This window comes from Pezoporus flaviventris, unplaced genomic scaffold, assembly GCF_033815535.1.
Source record: "Pezoporus flaviventris isolate CSIRO_AGI_PZ_B2104156 unplaced genomic scaffold, CSIRO_AGI_Pfla_v1 ptg000036l, whole genome shotgun sequence".
Lineage (NCBI taxonomy): Eukaryota > Metazoa > Chordata > Aves > Psittaciformes > Psittacidae > Pezoporus > Pezoporus flaviventris.
Window position 1 is genome coordinate 44,275,645 of NW_026892584.1, and position 18,950 is coordinate 44,294,594.

Genomic DNA, 18,950 nt, shown 5'->3' on the forward strand with positions numbered 1-18,950 from the left:
AAGTAAGTGCCTGCTCCACTTAACAGTTAATCCATGCTTAGGTGGAAAATGCTGTTTTCCTGCAAGGCATGGATAAATTATATGCTTTTTTCAGAATAGCAGAGCAAGTCAATAGCAGAGCTAGAATACAACACAGTCAAAGTAGCAGGAATATGAAGATCACAACCTTCTTTTCATTTCCTCTAACTTTTCAGGCAGGACTAGTGGGGTATTCTTCTCATCTTCATTCTTAAATGACTGAAGGGCATCCAAATGAGAATCAAAACAATCCATCAAGCCCTGGGGAGAAAAAGACATGGTAAGCCTTTCATGTTAATTCTAGAGTCTTACATCCGGGAATCAGCAAGTCACCTGCCATTAGAGTGAGAGCTATTAAGAACTAGCCAGCACAAGACAATATTTCAGTGTCTTTACTCATAAAAGTACAATGCAAGTATTTCTCTCATCACCTCATAAAGTGCATATTTAGTGCAGTACTGCCTGATTTCTCTTAGCACTATGCATCCAGTTAAGAAACGTTAACCAACACTACCCATCCTATCAGGTTTTTCTGCACTTTCATAAGGGCAGGCTGTGATAGGACAAAGGGGGGTGGCTTTAAGCTGACAGAGGATAGATTTAGATTAAAGGAAGAAATTCTTTACTATGAGGGTGCTGAGATACTGGAACAGGTTGCCCAGAGAAGCTGTGGATGCCCAAACAAACCTATTATGTCACTCCTATTGCTTAATACTTTATCTGATTGCTCAATAAATTTCCATCTAAAACCATGCTGATGGCATATCACAGTAATCTTCTGATGGCCAGTTTCACATGACTGGGAAATATTTTACAGGCACGTGTCTGAGCACCAAATTTGCTACGTAAAAATCAAGCATAAAATGCATTGCACAGAATATACACATATTCGTAAGTGGCATAAAAAGAAGTATGTTTAAAGTTCATTTCTATGTAATACAACCTGCCAAAACATGTTAATGGAAATGGCTACATCCTGGGGCAGCCCTCAACCCCAAAAGTAGTGCACATATTTTAAATCCTTGATTTTGTAACCTTAATACTATTACAGTCAGACAGTTATGAACATTGGCAGGTAATCTGATGGATCTTAAGAGAAAGTAAAGTTTCCATTATAAGGCACCACCTTGGCAACAAGATCCCTACATGAGACATACTGGAAGGCCTGACTAGAGGAAAGGTGGGGGTTGGGGTGGAGAATTCTCAGCAGAATGCCTTCCCATTAGGAAAAGTGGGCTTGACAGGAATTAAGTGTCTTGGGTTTCTTCTTAAGGAACTTAATGATTTTATATACATGTTCAATGGGAAAGAAGAACCCCTAAAACAATAATATCCCTATCTCATTCTTAGAAATGCCAGAACTACTGAGGCTGAACAATATAAAACATAGATAAAATGGCTGAAGTCTGGCAAACCTGTTACCAGTTAAAAAACATCTCTCATATAAGGAACTGACTAGCAATAGTAAAAAGAAGTGACGTTACCAAGCCACTCAAGAACCTCTATTTCCCATTCTTTCAAATTCTCTGTAAGGACATGCCACGAAAACGTCCAGCTTCTCCCCATTCATTTAAAAAAAAAAAAAAAAAACTATGACGATCAACCAGGCATCAACACATCTACTCTTTTCTGATTTTTCAGACTCAAAAGGACATTTAAACGATTATCAGTGCAATGATTAAAAGATCAGAATAAATCACCTGCGTGGTTATCAAAATACCTCCTATTGCTTTGAATGGAATTACAGAGTGATTCAGCAAATACTTAACTTTCAACACACAAACTTTGTGAACTCACTGGAATGTAACCCTGAGCCCAAGTGCTTTTCTGAACAGGTATGCACTAAGCATAAAGATAAGGATGCAATTACCCTATGTTACTACCTAACAAACAAACGAGTTGCAGGAACCACATAAAAAGAATACCTTAATTTACTCGTTCAGATAGCATTCAAATTTAATTTCACCCCAGTGAAGTCAAAAACCTTCCTTATAGACTCATGAAGTGACTTCACAACATTCATCATTGTTCAAAGGTATGCTCATAAGAGCTTTTACTCTTCAGAAGATAAACATATACACACCACTACCTAAATGTCAAACAGCAATTCCATAACAAGTACTTTGCTAGGTCAGACTGTGGCAGAATGTTCCGTTGTGATCAGCATACCTTAAATATTACAATGATTTCTCTGAAGACAAACATTGCTTTAAATGGGTGCTGTAAATCAGGCAAATCTTCTGCCTCCAGATGTTCTACTTCCTGAAGCCAAGCCTCAATGCTATCCAGAGGGGAGGGCAACATCTGGTCTAGCTTCACTTTCCATTCATTAATCTTAAAAAGAAAACCAAATGATTAAATTTCTCACTATTATTGTCTTTCCCATCCCTAAGATAGTGATATAAACTCCATAAACTGATGCTCAAAACATCCCAGGGAAAAAAAAAAAAAACAAAACAAAACAAACACCTGTCACCACTGAGAAAAGGGAGCTTCCAATGAAGTCAGCTGCTAATCAGCTATGTTTACCTGAGACCCAGGTTTGCTCTTCAGCCTGTATTCTCTGTAAATACTACAGAAAATTTGGCAGTTGATATCCTTGGCTGGTGACCATCTCAAGGCCCAGCAACAGGTAAATTTACAGTAAACTAGTTGCAGAACAGAGGCAAAACAGGGATGCTCTGGACAGCCTTCATCATGGGCGTGACAGGAGAACATCCTTAAAGAGCATTACCAGCAAGGACCACTACATCCCCACTCATGGCAGATGGAGATGACAGAGTCAAACTCACTGCAAAGCACTGACCAATCAGATTTCACTATATCACTATCCATGCCACGGGTAAGAATATATTAACACACTTCTACCAGCTGCATCATTATCTGAGCCATAATTATGTCCCAAAAGAATTAAAGCATAGATTGGCCAAAAACTTTGATCAGAAGAGTGCTTAAAGATGATCAGGTGCAGGCCATTTTTTGCAGAGGTTTCAGAGTCCTGAGGCTCAAGATTCAGAAGGGTAATACAAAGTCATCTTCTGCCTCCTCTCAGCCACTGTACACCACTCAATTTGTCTGGACTTCAGGTTCAGGGTCAATACCTCTTTTACCAATCCAAATAAAGCATCACCTCCCCACTTCTCCCTGTGCAAGTTTCTGGGGTAGACTTAGGCTTCTCCATTAAACATGCTCATGCTGGTAACAAGGTGAGCTAAAAATGCCTCTAACCTGAGAGATCAGTTTATCCCACTCTTCTATTATCTGCTGCTGGCCTTCACTCAGCTCAGCTTCACTTCTTTTTGATGACAACACAGGCAGAAAGGGTTTTTTTCCTTGGTTAAATGCTTCTGTAAATGACATCATTTCCTAGGGATAAAAAGAAAGATTAATTCATGGAAGAAGACTTCAGATACAAGCTCATGAAGCCAAGCACTGCCTTTGAACAAGTTAGTATGACTTCCATTAACTTCAAAGGGCGTGATGCACAGGAAGGCAAGATGGAAGAGGCAAAGCTGTCTCCAGACAGTATTTGTGTCTGAAATTATAGGTGCCATTCACTAGCAAAAATCTGTATTTAATATAATGTCAGTGCAGTCAAGTCATGGTTCTCCCCTCCCACCAGGCAAAGGGGAAAATTCCTCCCCTCACTGTCCCCCATGGGCCATTTTATTACAAACTCTGGCTACAATATAAACTAAAGGAAATTTTACTTCAATACAATCTACAGCAAACATTTCAGCTACTACCCAACATTAATTGGGTAAAACCTACTGTTATTATTATCACAGAAATGGTGAAGGTGACCCTGTAAAGGACTTACATGTTGAGTTTTGTCCAAGTCTTCAACTATGTCAATTAAGACACTAATTTAATCACTCAAAAAAAACTCCAAAAAACCCTTTCTCTGTTCAGAAACCAAGCAGCACATCTTTTCCCTAACAATAAGGATTTTATCCTACCCTTCCCTTTGATAAGTGCCCTTAATCAGATGAGGACACTCATCAAATTCATTGCCAGATTTCCAGCTCTTGTTTAAAAGGTTATTTAATGCCTCTGTTTAGGCAATGAAGATGAAAAATATTAAAAATGTTCCCAGAAACATATATTCTTTTCACAGAAGCAGTTAAATATGAAACGCAACTTACTTTGTACTTCTGATAATATGTCTCACTCTCTGTATCGATCAGCAACTTCGCTAACTTCTTCTCCTGTGCAGCCAACCAGCTCTTGGCCTGTCTTACTATTTCCTGGTAATAAGAACAGAAAATTTCATTTTCCCATTTTGAAAGCCTTGTTTTTAATTTACATTGTGCCATTAAAACAGCACATATTGAGCATATGATAAACCCTGTTCAAAGCTATTTTAAAAAAAACAGTAATTCCTTGGACTCTAATGAATTTTAGGTCAGCCACTATTATAGAGCAAGGCCAAAGTTTTAAACCTGGCACCTTGATACATAAAGGCATCTGAAAAGAGACTGACTGCAGTCCTGCCAAAAGGAGGTTATCAGTATGGAGATATGTGAATAACTAATTGATACATAAGCTCTTACAGGAGAATATAGGGAACAGAAAACTTGTTTTTTTCAACCAGGGTAATCTATGAGAGACAATTTCTGTCCAGTTTACATGTGAGCTATTAAATTTAAAGCTGGTTGTTTTGCACATTTGCAAATCTGTCTGCCTCTACCCTAGAGGTAGACAGACTAGACTTCAGAGCACACATGAAGACAACGAGGCTTGAAAATGTCCTTTGCAATAGCTAAATGAAAAAAACAACACAACCTGCACAGCATTTCCACATATATCATCAAATATCTATTACATTGAGTCCTGACTACCACAAAAGAGCATCAGAAGATTCAAGCCAATTCAGCCCTGACAATAGCTGTGTCAGAAGATCTACTATCTGTTGTTAGGTTAGAAACTGGACAAAGACAGTACTGATATTCTTGACATCCATGATACATGTTCATTTAAAAGCGCCTCAGTGATAAACCATATGACATACCTGCATGTCTTCTTCAGACTCAGGAGAATTCCTGGAGTATTGCAAAAACTGAGCCACATAAGTCATGATGGATTTTTCATCTGGATTCATAATGTCAACATCTACAAGAGCCAATACACCATTTACATAATCATGCAGCCTTCTAGGCCTGATCATGTAATTACACGCTATGCTGCAGGTACTAAAACACATTACCATAAACATGTTTATTTTGCAGCATCTCAGTTAACATACCACCGACAGAAATTAATGTGTAGTGAACTTTTTTTTTCCTTGGGAATATTTTAATATAGCATGATCAAAAATTGAAAAAGTTTCTCCCATGAACAGGAAAGTTTCATACCCTTTCTTATGCATATTGTTCCTGCATTTACTACCAATTCAAAAATCCTACAAATCCTAAGTGCAGTTGGTGTTATAATATAAAGAATCTCAGGTTTGAACACTACAGTAAAGAACAATGTTCCATTTCAAACTTAAGCAGTCTTTTCCTGCATTACAAGTCCACACATACAGGATTATATTAATCTCACTCTTGATTACAATGATTAAAAAAAGGCAAATTGTTTACCTTCAGGTTCAAGAAGCCGTGGAATATTCAGCTCCAGTTCTGCAATTCTGAAAGCCTCTTTCAGATTTTCTTTATTGCTTCTAGCTTTTGCCTTCTCCAAATCAACTAGACCTGGTCGTAAGGTCTGGATAATGGCTAAAAAAGGGAGACCACTTCTCCAGCTTGACCTGAAATCGGTCACATTGATAGAGCCGTGCCTATCCCCAAAATGATTAGAAACAAAATGTTATAGTCTGTTTCCTCGGATGTGTTAAGTACAAATTTAGAAATAGAACATACATTCAAGAAAATGGAGTATGAACCAAGGAGTTATTGAGAACTTCTGCAGATGCTTCATCAGACAACAATAGAGCCAGTATTATCAATTGCTACAATTACATATTTTATACTTTTTTTGCAAAATAACTCAATCGTTTTATCTTATGTAGCATTCTGAAGATGAACTCTTGTTGATCCAACATCCTTTCTGAACATCACATTGGAGCTCAGTATCAATGTATTCTATGGGATGGAAAAACAACTAGAAAAGCACTGAAGAACGTGTAGGTATTTGTCTGTAAACGCACTGAGTACCAGAATCATCTCTGCCATTTTAGAAAATACAGACCTTAAAACTGATCTACCTCTGCAAGAAAAATATTTTTTCCCTTATTTAGCTTAGTGTCTTTAAAACATCTTCTATTAAGTGGTGCCTGGACAGTGTTCTGAGGTGTCCAGCTCTGCAAACCACAGTGAATTCTGGGACAACTTTCCAGAAACAGCCTCCATATTGTGAGTATGTTATCGAATGGAAAAGAAGTGGGGTTTTGGGTGACCAAATTTAGTTACAGAACAATGGGCCAGGACTTACAAGATTTGTTCCTTTACCAAAAGCTACAGTATGCACTGATAATAAAATCATTCAACACAATCACAGTTCAGAAAGGATGCTACAGGACAGACAGCAATATTGCTGAGAAACAAGCAATGCTGTGTTTTGACAGAGAAACAAGAGACGTAGGAAATGCAGAGAGCCTACATTTTCCATCAGAAAAGAATAAAAAGAATTGAGACTTTGTGAACCAGTGCCAACCATGAGGATTAAGGCTAGTAAACATTCTACTGAACTTACTACACAGAAGCTCCTAAAAGAGAAAACCCAAACAATTCAAGATACCACAATGTAAATTATTAGTAGGATTAGCTTCACATTATTATATTTAAAGGGCTCACGTCAAAACATTTAAGGCCTGATTGATGCTAAAAGTACTGGTAACAACATGTAAAAATTTAAAGGATTTTCTGCTAAGCTGTCACTAATATGTTTAAAAACTGGGGAAATATCACCACATTTAGAGGAAAACAGTAAATACAACTTGTAATATATTATTTGTAAGTCTTGGATGAAACTTACAGTGAACACTGTTCTTTTGCCCACAGCAAAAGAGCCTTTGTAGCAGACATCTTCCACCGTTCCTTAATTTTAGCACTTTTCTTAGCTGATCGGCTTGCCTTTGGAGAGGAGTCAACAGCACTTGAACAACCAAGTGAAGGCTGACTGTAAGTACAAGCAAGTGTCCTGGCAAGTTCTTCAATCTGTCAGAGATGATGAGAGAGTTAATCAGGCTTCAGTGAAAAATTACAACGACAACAATGGCAGAAAAATCACAGACAATTGGAAAGAACTCAATCACAGCTGTACCATTAGTACTCTGCCCCCAAAGATCAGATCAGGTTTTTTTATCTGTTCAATCTAAATCATTTCGCGCTGTATTACCATCTTCAGGTGATTTTTTGGCAGGAAATATTCATCCAAAGACTTCCATATGGGTACCAGTAATGGACCTCTCAACTCAATGCACTTTTCCACTCCTCCTAGCAGTGAAAGCAGCCTCTGGCAGCTGTGTTTTGTGTTGTCAACAGTGTCATGTATTAGGTGTGCCCAGAGTTTGCCTGCTCACTTGGAGTGCAGGAAAGATCTCAACAGACCTCAGAGATCTGCATTTGGTTAGAGAAGCTTGGTTTTGGTAAAAAGATAATGCACAGTCTACTTACAGTACAACAATCTTCAACACCAAAGTACCTTTACCAAGAAAAATGTAGGCTACAATAATGTTAAAATAATTTTGCTTCTTAGTGTTCTCCTGAACCCCAGTCACCAGTTCACCCCCAGCATGCCCATATTAATTCACTGCTGTGTTCTTGCTAGAAGACAGTTTGGCTCCATCATCCTCTAGAGTCCCACAACATGATTAAAGCAACACCATGTGCTTTCAAAGATCGCCATAAACTCATGCCATGCAAGATACAAGCTCAGCATCTTGTATAAGACACATCACTGTGACAGCCTCCATGTTATTTCAGGCACTGCCACTTGTAAGTGCCTGCCAAAACAATTCTGCATGTAAGCATTCTGCCTCCAGCTGCTACATCTTTGACCTGAATGTGGAAGTGACCACAACGTGAAATTCATCAATCTACATAAAATCAGACATCTATATTTGTATTATCTGGTCTCTCTAGTCTCTGTTTCTTGCAAACCCCCCAACAAAGTTCCTGCAAGGAAGGGTTTGAATGCAGGCTGTATTCAGCCTACATATCATCACAGGCCTTATACAGGCAAAGTTTGGCCTACTTTTTAATTGGCTACTTTAAAAAAAACTCAGTATCTTTTCTTCTTAACATTTGCAGCTAGATAGCATTCATCAATTAGGCTGCAATCGTTGCATTGGTGAAGCAGCTAAGAGACACACGGAAGATGTACTGGTGCATCTCCTCCCTGAGCCATTACTTCCAGATCTCAGAATATAATCTTCTCCTTTGTACTAACTCATTTTTCAACCACGTTTAGTCAACACATTTTTGTGTTTCTCCCCTCTACTAAAATTCTCTTACATCACTGAAATACTTACATGAAAATGAAATATAATTGTCCAAATTAGGCCAAGCACAATGGAAGGTTTTCCTTCAATAATGTCAGCAACATGAATATTTATGAGCTTGAGCTACAGGAAAAAAAAGGATCATTGTTAACAAAGAAAATGTTCCACCAGCTAAACTGTCTTTAGTTGTGAATTTGGAAGTTAATACTCACTGATCTGCTCTTTAAAAATGTCAAAGCATTTTCTATGTTACTTCTGCACTGGAAGATATTAAATCCTTTTTCCCGTGGCTGTAAAGCAGAAAGAACAGGTTACACCCTCAGTTGTAAAAACTCATTTTATTTTATATTTTGATAAGGGAGGTCCTACAAAGATTCACAAATTACTTTGGATCAACTTATTCCAGTGTGTTTCAGTGTCAGTGGTATAAGTTACTTGCAGAAAGCTCTATGACTCCAGAGGGATCAATCATATGATTACAATTAAGCATACCCAGAAATCTTTGCTGGATTTGATGAAGGATTGAGGTATTATTTTTACTACTCTGTCTTACCAGATGTTGACCTGAAAGCACTTCCAACAGATCCAAAAGCAAATGTCCTTGCTGTATGTCTGTATAGAGGTCTGAGATAACATAAGGAGGTGTATGCTGCAAAATAAATTTCAATGCTTGTCACACCATCTTTTGTCATTTTGACTTCAACATGCTACAGAACATCACAGGTTACTCTGCTGTTAAAAAAAATTCTTAGCATCCTTTAATTTTTCAATACAATGAAATATAAATCCTACATCTAACCAGCCATATCCTGCTTCTATAACCCATTATTACATTTGTCTCGTATTCCCTTTTGCCTTACCTCTGTATTTTATAAGGGTTATTTAGGCATCATTTGTACTTTCCAAGGAGGCATGTGGCAAAAGACCCCAAAACTCTGACAAAGGGAAAGGTGCAAGGTCCTGCGTTTGGGTCAGGACAATCCCAAGCACAAATACAGACTCCCATAAAACCCCGAAACATGTGCCACAATCTAGCACAAGTTTTTTTATTTCACCACATCAGCAAGAAAGATACTATTCTCTTCTTACAGAACACCTTACGAATGTCCTTGGACAATCACCAGAACAATGCTGTTGCACCTATAAAACAAATGCTTTCCATAGGCTGTTTTTCCAGGCAGTACCTAATAATCTTTAATGTTTATTTCCAAAATTTTTAATCTCCAAGCAGCACATCTGAAGCAAAAAAGGCAAAAAGCATGTCTTTCTTAAAGAATCCCCTTCTTACCTTTGCCAATATTGAATTTATCCAGCTAGTGAAGGTTTTCTTCTGTGTAAACTCTCGCTGCACTGGGGGGGTGGGGCATGGGGAAGAAGAAATCAACGATTAATGGAAAAATTATCTGGTTTTATTTCTCTTTCTCAAAAAGATACATGGCATCCATCTCACACCTAAGGTCAGATATTAAGAGATATTTAATACCGCTTTATTTCAACTCTTATTTTAGAGCTGGTATTTTCTTGCTTGCACTGCAAGGACCTCTACAACCAGCAAGCGTACTTCTACTGAATACAGCAAAGAGCAACTAATGAAGATTTTCCCAAAAGTTCAATAAAGGCAAACAGTGTTATAAACACATAATTCTACAGAGCAATACATGTAGAATAACTCCATCCATTCCTATGTATTTCTTGTAAGGCTCAAGGATATCATCAGTACAAGATCCATCCTGAAATCTGGGAAAAGCCATTAATGTGGTTGGGTGAAGAGACCAATGGAGGGAGGCTGGCGTCAGGTGATAAATGCAGACCTGTGGGTGAAGCCAAGGAATGGGATGTCTTGCCTAACTGAAAGGCTGGGGAGAGTTATTAGGCTGTCATCTGTGAATATACCCTCTATATCCTTTCCAGTGCTGGGCCTTCCCTAGGGTATACAGACCATTAATCTGGCCAGAAAGGGGCACATGGGGTCTTAGAATAAGAGGGAAGAAGGAGGAAATGCTGGATCTCATGCCCCAGTAAAAAAAACAGTGAAATGGGACTCAAAGCGTGACTTGATCATGCAGAGATCCAGCTCTTCACCCAGGTCCTCCAGGCCAGTACGCAGTGATAAACTACCAGCAGTTGTGAAGGGAGATAGGAAGTTGGTTAAGCCCATGTTTCAAAGATCAGAATATTTAAACTGCTTCTTGCACCAATGTAGAGTTAAAGAGAGGAAAAAGCCTTTCTCCATGGTTTGTGGGGAGCAGAGATGAAGAAAAGTCTGATTCCCCCAAAGGTGAAGCAGAGTGTGAGCAGCAGAAGTGGATGAGACCAGCTCTCCATTCGTGTCTATGGTCACAGTCCATGGGACACAGCCCTTGCTCCTCCCCAAAAAACCATCCCATTCCCAAGACACACCACCACCAAAACCACACATTCCTGCTAAACGTCTGTAAACAGGTCTGAGGTAACAGCAGAGAAGTGTTGGCCCTGAGGTTACACCCCTCCATGCATGGCTACAGGCAGCTTCCCCAGGGATTGGCCTGCAATGCTCCTGTCTCTCACTGCAGGCAGCAGAGAAGCAAACTGTGAGAGACAGGAGAGGTAAAAAGCAGCAAGCGAGAGCAAGCTCCTATCCCTGCTGTGCCAGGCAGCAGGAGGGGCTGCATGAGGTAGCCTGGAGTGGAGGATGGGGCTCAGACACAGAGGATCCGAGCTCCTGCATACAAGGAGGCAGATGGGCCTTGTGATGCCAGCCCTGCCAGCCAGATAGAGGAGGATGATGCGTGTTGTGCACCATGGCCCCAGTGCAGCTCCCTGACCTCCAGCAGGTGGTCAGGCAGTGTGCCAGGCCTGGAGAAAGATGGTGGGCAAGGCAGCTGCGGCAGTACTCACTGCCCACCTCCCAGCTGAGGTAAATCCTCCCACTGCAGGGGCAGCACAGCTGGAGACTGACAAGGCCATCAGTTTGCAAGAAGAAACAAAGCAGGGAGATGGGGTGGGAGAGATCATCTCTTCTGTCTCTGAAAGCACTCTCTTGCACAAAAGGTTAACGTGAAGGCAAGTTTGACATCATAAGGCAAGTGCAACGCTACTCAGTAATAGATATGTATGTTTTTGTAGGCTGGGCATGATGAAAGATACCAAAAATAGCAAGCCCTTGGGGAAAAAAAAAAAACAAAATCCTGACTGCTCTGAATATGAAAATGCCACTCAAAGTAAAATGGCCCACAGTTTATCACTCTGAGAATCTGGCAGCCACAAACCCCAGCTCTGGGTGGCTTTTCATCATCCAGGATTGCCTGAAGGGCCTGCTGCACAGAGCTTCATCAGCTCGTGAAGCAAAGCAAGCTGTGCAAGGATAACACAGACTCCTGCTCCCAAACCCACCATCCAACCCACAGACCTCCTTACATGTGTTGAGGGCTGTTTTGCATTCTGCAGTTAACACATCTTTCAACAGTCCTCCTCTAGTCTCCACCACTATGATCACATCAGAGCTGAAACAGCCTATTTCCCCCACTTGCTGGATTGTTTTGTGCTTGTGTTTAAGTGTTAGAGAGATTGTGATGTACTGTAAGATAAGGGTAGACCTGAGGCCATGAACAAAAATGCAACCTCAAAATTCTGTTTTGTTTGGAAAACAGAAAATAAGCGCAACATGCCACACAGACCGATCAGCGTTTCAATGCTCACAAGGAGGACATAAATAGCATGGAGATACTGGCTTCATGTTAGCACAGGGCTCATCCACACCCTTTGGTTGAATACGCATGCGGGAGCCATTCCAATTACCTAATGAGTGATTATTGAGTAGCTGCGCTCAATTTTATCAGGCAGGCAAGGCTGGTATTGCTGGCACTCGAAAGGAATGGAAAACAAATATTGACTGCTTTGACTGACGCCAGTGATTCTGCCAGCTGTAGCTCTCGCCAACCACACTCTACTGTTACTGATTTAGAGAACTTCCTCCTGGGTTGGTCACAGAAAGAGGGTTAGGATGAGGATGTTTAGTCTTGTGGTCAAATCTCTCCCTACTAAAGTGCTATATTATGCAATATGGGCCAGACACTGCAAGTGTTGATTCACATTGGCAGCTTTCAGGCAAATGTCTCGCCTGGTGAAAGTACAAGCCGGTTATTTCACTGCACACACCTAAGTACACCTTAAACCTTCCCTAAGCTACAGCCGCTGCCTAGTGCGACCCATGAAGCTGCCTTCCAAGCAGCTGCCACCTCAGCTGCAGTGTGGCTTATTTTCCTACCCAAATTAATAACAGTAATAAAATCTCTTCCTGAATTAATAACAAAATTCCATGCTTGCCAATATTTCCCCAGACTGTAGTGCAGCACTCACTGCTTCCACCCAGACCACACAACCCAAAGCTTGGTACAGATGTGCTTCTGTCACCGTGGCAGACAGTCTTATAGCAATTTTCAGGCTTTGTTTTCCCTCCCACCTTCCATCTTGACTCTACTGTTCAGAGGTGCTAATGATTTAATCAAGCTCTCAAATTCTTATCTCTACCACATGGTCAATTAATACAGATTTTTATTTTTATGAGGATGAATAGATTCTTTGTTAGGCCTTTTTATAGGGCACTGAGCGACCTTGGTTTTCTCTTGCCCTACTTTTAAAAATGTCATTGACCCAGAATTAAAAAAAAAAAAACCCTGATAATTTCATTCACTTTGGGCCAAAAGTCACCAAGTCAAAAAGTGGAAGTAGAAAACAAAGTAAGAAGTCCCTAATCTTAAACCACTCAAAATCTATCACATTTCACCCTGTGTTTTAAAGGTAATCGCCAGAACAACTCTTTAGAGAGGAATAACACATAGAAGCAGTGTGTTACACAGGCTAGCCAAAAATCAACACACACTGCTGGACAATGACTGTTTTACCCAGTAATGAGCTATCAGCAAGTGCTACAAACTACACTAATCATTAAGGGCTGCAGTATGGAGACTCAGGGGGAACCATGGCAGTGCTGAGCTCTCCCAGGAGGAAGAGGGGGGCAGCAGCACTGCCAGTCACGGTTTTACTCTCAGACTTCCTTTAACGGCAATACAGAAAAGCCAGACGTAATATTAACCTCCTCTCCTCTGTTGTCTGCCGTGCCTCCCTTCCTGTGGTGGGAGACAGCAGCTCCAGGGAAAGCACCATCTCCTCCCTTGGCAGGGAGCTGGGGGAATCAGACTATGCAGAACAGATGTAGCCTGTCTATCCACACTCATCAAGCAACATCACCAAACAGCAAATGGGTTTTCTTCTGTCGCGAGGACTGGTGCATCACTACCAGTGAACCATTTAAAACTGTGAGGCTTTTTTCTTTAAAATAAATTTTTAAAAATTAAATCATTATTTGAAATTAATGAGCACAAGTCTGTCTGCCATCTTCCCATCTCTGTTCTGTCAGAAGGCATTATCTCTTTTGTATGATATTTTTGTTATCTTCCTTTCACCATTCAGGTCAGCTCAGGCTACATCTACAGTAGCAAGCAGCAGAGCTCAACAGGAACAGATCAGCAATTCAAAAGAGCTGGTGTTCAGGAAGTAGAGCACCCACCACACGCGCAGGGCAGAAAGGCTGTGTTAGACTAGCTCTATCTAGCCTGAATGCCCACAGAGGGCCATGGAGTGCTCCATCCTTGGAGCATTTATTTCAGTTTCATCCCAAATAACAATTTCCACACTCCCTGATGGCTCAACGAAATGAACCAAAGCATGGTCAGAACGGATAACTGGGAGAACTCCTTCAAGAGAGTACTGCTGATCTGAGCTAAACCACAGAGCGTGAGTGACAGGAACTATCAGAAGAACTGTTAAGTACTTGCCAGCCCAGGGAGAGAGAGTGAGCAATTCACCCCTGAACCCTTTATATAATCCTTTCCCTTCCACCCAGTAAGAGTTTGATTCTCTGCAGACAGGAAAGCAGGGAAAACACTTACTTCCAGCATTTATGTTAAGCAACATGGCGTTAAGCAATTAAAACCAAAACAAAACCCCACAGTATGTTTTAAATCAAGATTGAAAAGTTTATCCACAGGAAGGTGATGAAAATGCTTCTACAGGAATGGGTCTTTGCAAAACCAAATATTGCATAAATATTAACAAATTAACTGCTGCCATGTCTGTGCAGCAAGTGGGAACTTTCCTTTCTGTACTATTCCTTTCAACCTCCTTTTCCTTTTGAAAGCAAATTACCAATTTACCACAGGTGCTGCTAACTCAGGAAATGTGTTCACAGTGAGTTTTGGCCTCTGGCTTTCTTAAACCCTTTTGCTCTTCTCATTGCTGGGATCCTGGAGCAGCTCTGCCTGGAACCACCACTGTCTTTACTGCCACAACAGCCCATGAACTAGTACTGCAGTACTTGAGGGCATAGAGAGGCTGCAGGTTAAATTCAGGTATTAAGTCATATCATTTAGAAATCAACAAACTTTTAAAGATAAGGGCTTAAGTGGCTTTTCTAACATTTTAAAGAAAAGCCACAAATGAAGCAGAGGATTGACTATAAATGGCATTCAGTGCTCTATATAGCCGCCTCTGAAGCCATCCACTCCTTAGGCATTTTAATGCCAGTTTTTAACCAGTTATGCACTTGATAATGCATTTAACAAATTGACATTTATCTAGTAGGGAACACATTTATACAACTATACAATCTATTTATTCATTAGGCATGTGAAATGGACAAAAATACCCATGACTTACTCTTTTTTAGGCAGCATCATGTGTTAGCTGCCTCTCCAGTGCCATCAGCCCTATCACATGCCACGAAGCTATGCAGTTACCCAAACTGCAGACCAGCTCCTCGCCCGGACAGTAAGCAGCATAGACAGGGCATACATTTCTATGTGGATGCTATAGGACTCTTCTATTTGTAAAAGTTACCTTGAAAAACCATAATAAACATGATCAGAGGGCTGGAACACCTCTCCTGCAAAGACAGGCTGAGAGAGTTGGGGTTGCTCACCCTGGAGAAGACTCTTGGGGAGAGCTCAGAGCAGCTTCCAGTACCTAAAGGGGCCTACAAGAAAGCTGGAGAGGGACTTTTTACAAGAGCATGTAGTTAAAGAAAAATGGGTAATGGCTTTAAGATGAAAGAGGGGAGATTTAGATTAGACATTAGGAAAATGTCTAATGTAGGTGTTGAGGCACTGGCACAGGTTGCCCAGAGAAGCTGTGGCTGCCCCATCCCTGGCAGTGCTCAAGGCCAGGTGGGTGAGGCTTTGAGCAACCTGGTCTAGTGAAGGTGCCCCTGCCTATGGCAGGGGGGTTGGAACTAGATCTTTAAGGTCCCTTCCAACACAAACTGTTCTATGATTCTATTATCCTGGTTAAAGAAAGAACAAAGTATAGTTGTAATAACATCCTGGCTGCAACAGATGAGGCGTACAGCTAGAAATGAAACAACAAAAAAGATGGGTAAGAATTCGTAGTCTACCTGACCTCAGGATGAATTAAATAGGTCTCTTTAATTGGAGATAAATGCAAACTACTACAGGCTGCACAACAAACCTATGCATATATATCGCCATATTTTCAATCTCACTTGAAAAGAAATTACTCATAAAGGATTAGACATAACTGCATGAAAATAGCATGATTTATTTATATTATTAAAGACTTTTAAAACAGTTTCAGCAGCCACATTCTTAAATGATCATCGTTTGGGTTACAGTAATAGACAGTCATATGTACGGGGATTAATAAGCAGAGCCAAAAATTAGGACCCCTGCAGTTAAACAGTGAAAGAGGAAGCACATGCTCCAAACTCCGAGACCTGAAACACACTTTCCTGTATCTGACTTAGTTCAGCAAGGTAGAAAGGAAAGGGAAAATAGAGTTCTGCACAGACTTGGGGGGAAGCATAACACATAGTGTCTGTTTGCTGTCCTAGGGAAGAAAGGGGAAGGATTTGTGCATGGGAGGGAAAGTGGGGTTGGATCCTCCCACAGGTATAGATTTACATCCCAAAAGCAAAAAATATTTCCACATTCTCCTTACTGTAATCCCGCACTCCTGCTCATCAGCAGAGTAGTCAATCTCCAGCCGTTCTCAAAGCACTGCCACAAAGCCCTTCTCTTTCCAAAGGAGGTGACATGCCTCCTTAGTTCAGGTAGCCAAAAACAATGCTGCATTTTGTTTGACCAAGGGTGAATGCTGCAGCGTCACAGCTCCACACATAGAATGCATCTGTACCATTTGTTGCATCTTTAATCATTACAAAAATTGCTTATGTCACTTCTAAGGGATGTCTCCAAATGTTTTACAACAGTCAGGTACATACAACTTGACCCCTGATTTGCAGTGTGTTCATTTCAGCGTCATCTAGGAGATCAAATTATTACAGCAGAGAAATATAATTTAGTCATTTCAATTTTAACAATCAGGGCTCCTCCACTGAGTAAAATCCCCGGACTAAACTACTGTTATTGGACACATAAACACCAATATGACTTTTCGGAAAGCAGCATTAATATTACTTCAAAATAAAACCTTATTCTACCATCACATGTAACTAATTCAGCACTCTCTCCTTTAAAGCTAGAAAGGGCTTTCCAAACCCATTTCATGACAACAGCCAACTCAGTCTTTCTACAAAAAACTGAGTTTGGCACAACAAATGTGTGTCTGACAATCTGTGCTTGGTGCAACAGGCAGACTAGCTCCTGTCTGCTATGAGGTTTTGCTTGCTCTCCTGAAATGTAATACTGAAGCAAAATGGAAGAAAATTCACCATTAAAGACATTTGGCTGTAGACCACTGTTAACACTCACTCATCAAAACACACTGCTTCAACAACACAGGTGCAAATATGGATTGTAAAAGTCACTTGGTGCAATATTCTTTTGCACCATCTGTTTGAAACACATTTTTTCTCAACTAAGCACCATAGTAATTTCATTGCAAGTGAGCTAAAAGGAAATAGCTCTGTGGAAACATGACTTACTCCATCCTTCCTAGAATAATCAGGCTCTAAACACATCAAAGACAGGCTTACCAGCAGCATTGGTCCTGCTGCCTGGACTAGCCTCCTAGATAGCCTCCATTAATGTTTTCACATATACATCCAGAGGAAAACCAGCCTTCCCAGGAAACTCAGCATGTGACTAGGGAAAACCCATAAAGCCTATCCAAGAGGCCAGCTCTGACGCGCTCATTATCACCTAACTAGTCCAGGTAGCTGCCATTAAATTGGAAGAATTAAAAATCAGTCAGTGAGTGCTTCCTTTACAAGTTGTAACTCACTACAAGTAAGGATGAAAGACTCTGACCTGCAAGAAATTTGTTTACAAGCCACAAAACTTTTCTACATGTTTTGGCCACAAGCTATCCTTCTACACTTGGGGATATAGCAGTAAGAACAGAAAAACAAATAAAACTGTACTGTAATTAAGTCTCATTAATGCAACCAACTAATTGCCAGCAAATTGAAAGCAAGGAAACTAACAAAATGACATAACTGTTTTCATGCTGGCAGTTCCTTTGAAAATAGTTTACAGTAACATGTATTCTGAGTAACAAAACGTAAGAAAGATGACCACATCTGTACCACAAAAGGCACCACATCTGAAAATATCCCAAGAAAGGACAAGAGCTGTTATTTCTCATTTCGCTGCCGAAGGGTGTCTCATGAAACACAGAAACATCTGCAAAGAAGCACAGCCTAACTACAATGATCATATGCTACTTTTTACAGGTTTCTCAGAATTCTCTTCAACTTACACACAGTCACAGTTTTTTGCCAAAAATCTACATTAAAAAGGTACAGTAACTTACCTTGCAGCGACAAATAGAGATCATCTATTTCAGAGGAAGCCTGCTCCTCTGTTGAGGGAGATGACTGTTTTGATGCCATACTGAATTCTACGGAGAATCTTTAATCAATTTCCAAACTAAAATCATAGGAAAAAAGAAAAAAAAAAAAATCAGTAAAGTTCTATATAAAAACTGATGATGTTCAAGTGTACAGTGCTAAGACATGCATTTTGCTTTGGGTTTTCTTCCCTTGGTAGGCTGTTTCCTTAGCTTATACAGAATACAGCAACTGCTCCTACTGTGTGAATCCAAGCTTTGGCCCCTTGACTTCTCTAACAGTGGCCATCAGTACTCCACAACCACAGGCCCCAGTGTGTCTTGCCATGAAAACAAAAGCACTGGGACTAGGGAAATTACAACACTGTTGCTTTCTTTGAGAAAGCCAGGGTGCCTTCTTGAAGATTTGTTGCTGCCAAACCTCATTTTTTAAGATCTTTGTATTTTTCAAGCCTTTCTTCCTGTCCAGATAATTACTGCAAAATGTGAACAATTTAGGCAGAATCTACACAGATTAAGGTGAAATGAAAAAGCAGCGATTATAAGAATAATCACAACCGCTGTCTCTGTCTGGTACCTTTGTTACTCCTCAACTCCCATGAAGGAGTTTCTTTTTCCAACTTCTCCATTTTCCAATCCATGGATACCTCCCCATCTCTAATGCAGATTTAGTGAACAATATCTT

At 40.4% G+C, this 18,950-nt stretch overlaps 1 protein-coding gene across 4 annotated transcripts in view; it reads right to left on the minus strand.

The window, feature by feature from the left end:
- SYNE2 (spectrin repeat containing nuclear envelope protein 2) overlaps nucleotides 1-18,950 on the minus strand; it is a 185,554-nt gene that overhangs the window by 148,937 nt on the left and 17,667 nt on the right. For all 4 annotated transcript variants that reach the window (XM_061464199.1, XM_061464198.1, XM_061464197.1 and 1 more), the window contains exons 2-13: nucleotides 18,230-18,345; nucleotides 9,750-9,811; nucleotides 9,015-9,110; nucleotides 8,674-8,751; nucleotides 8,492-8,584; nucleotides 6,994-7,175; nucleotides 5,601-5,797; nucleotides 5,030-5,130; nucleotides 4,164-4,265; nucleotides 3,247-3,384; nucleotides 2,188-2,352; nucleotides 167-279 (exon numbers count right to left, since the gene is read on the minus strand). In XM_061464199.1, coding sequence (XP_061320183.1) covers nucleotides 167-279; nucleotides 2,188-2,352; nucleotides 3,247-3,384; nucleotides 4,164-4,265; nucleotides 5,030-5,130; nucleotides 5,601-5,797; nucleotides 6,994-7,175; nucleotides 8,492-8,584; nucleotides 8,674-8,751; nucleotides 9,015-9,110; nucleotides 9,750-9,811; nucleotides 18,230-18,308 — 1,406 coding nt within the window. In that variant the 5' untranslated portion in view covers nucleotides 18,309-18,345. The remainder of the gene's footprint in view (nucleotides 1-166; nucleotides 280-2,187; nucleotides 2,353-3,246; nucleotides 3,385-4,163; nucleotides 4,266-5,029; nucleotides 5,131-5,600; nucleotides 5,798-6,993; nucleotides 7,176-8,491; nucleotides 8,585-8,673; nucleotides 8,752-9,014; nucleotides 9,111-9,749; nucleotides 9,812-18,229; nucleotides 18,346-18,950) is intronic.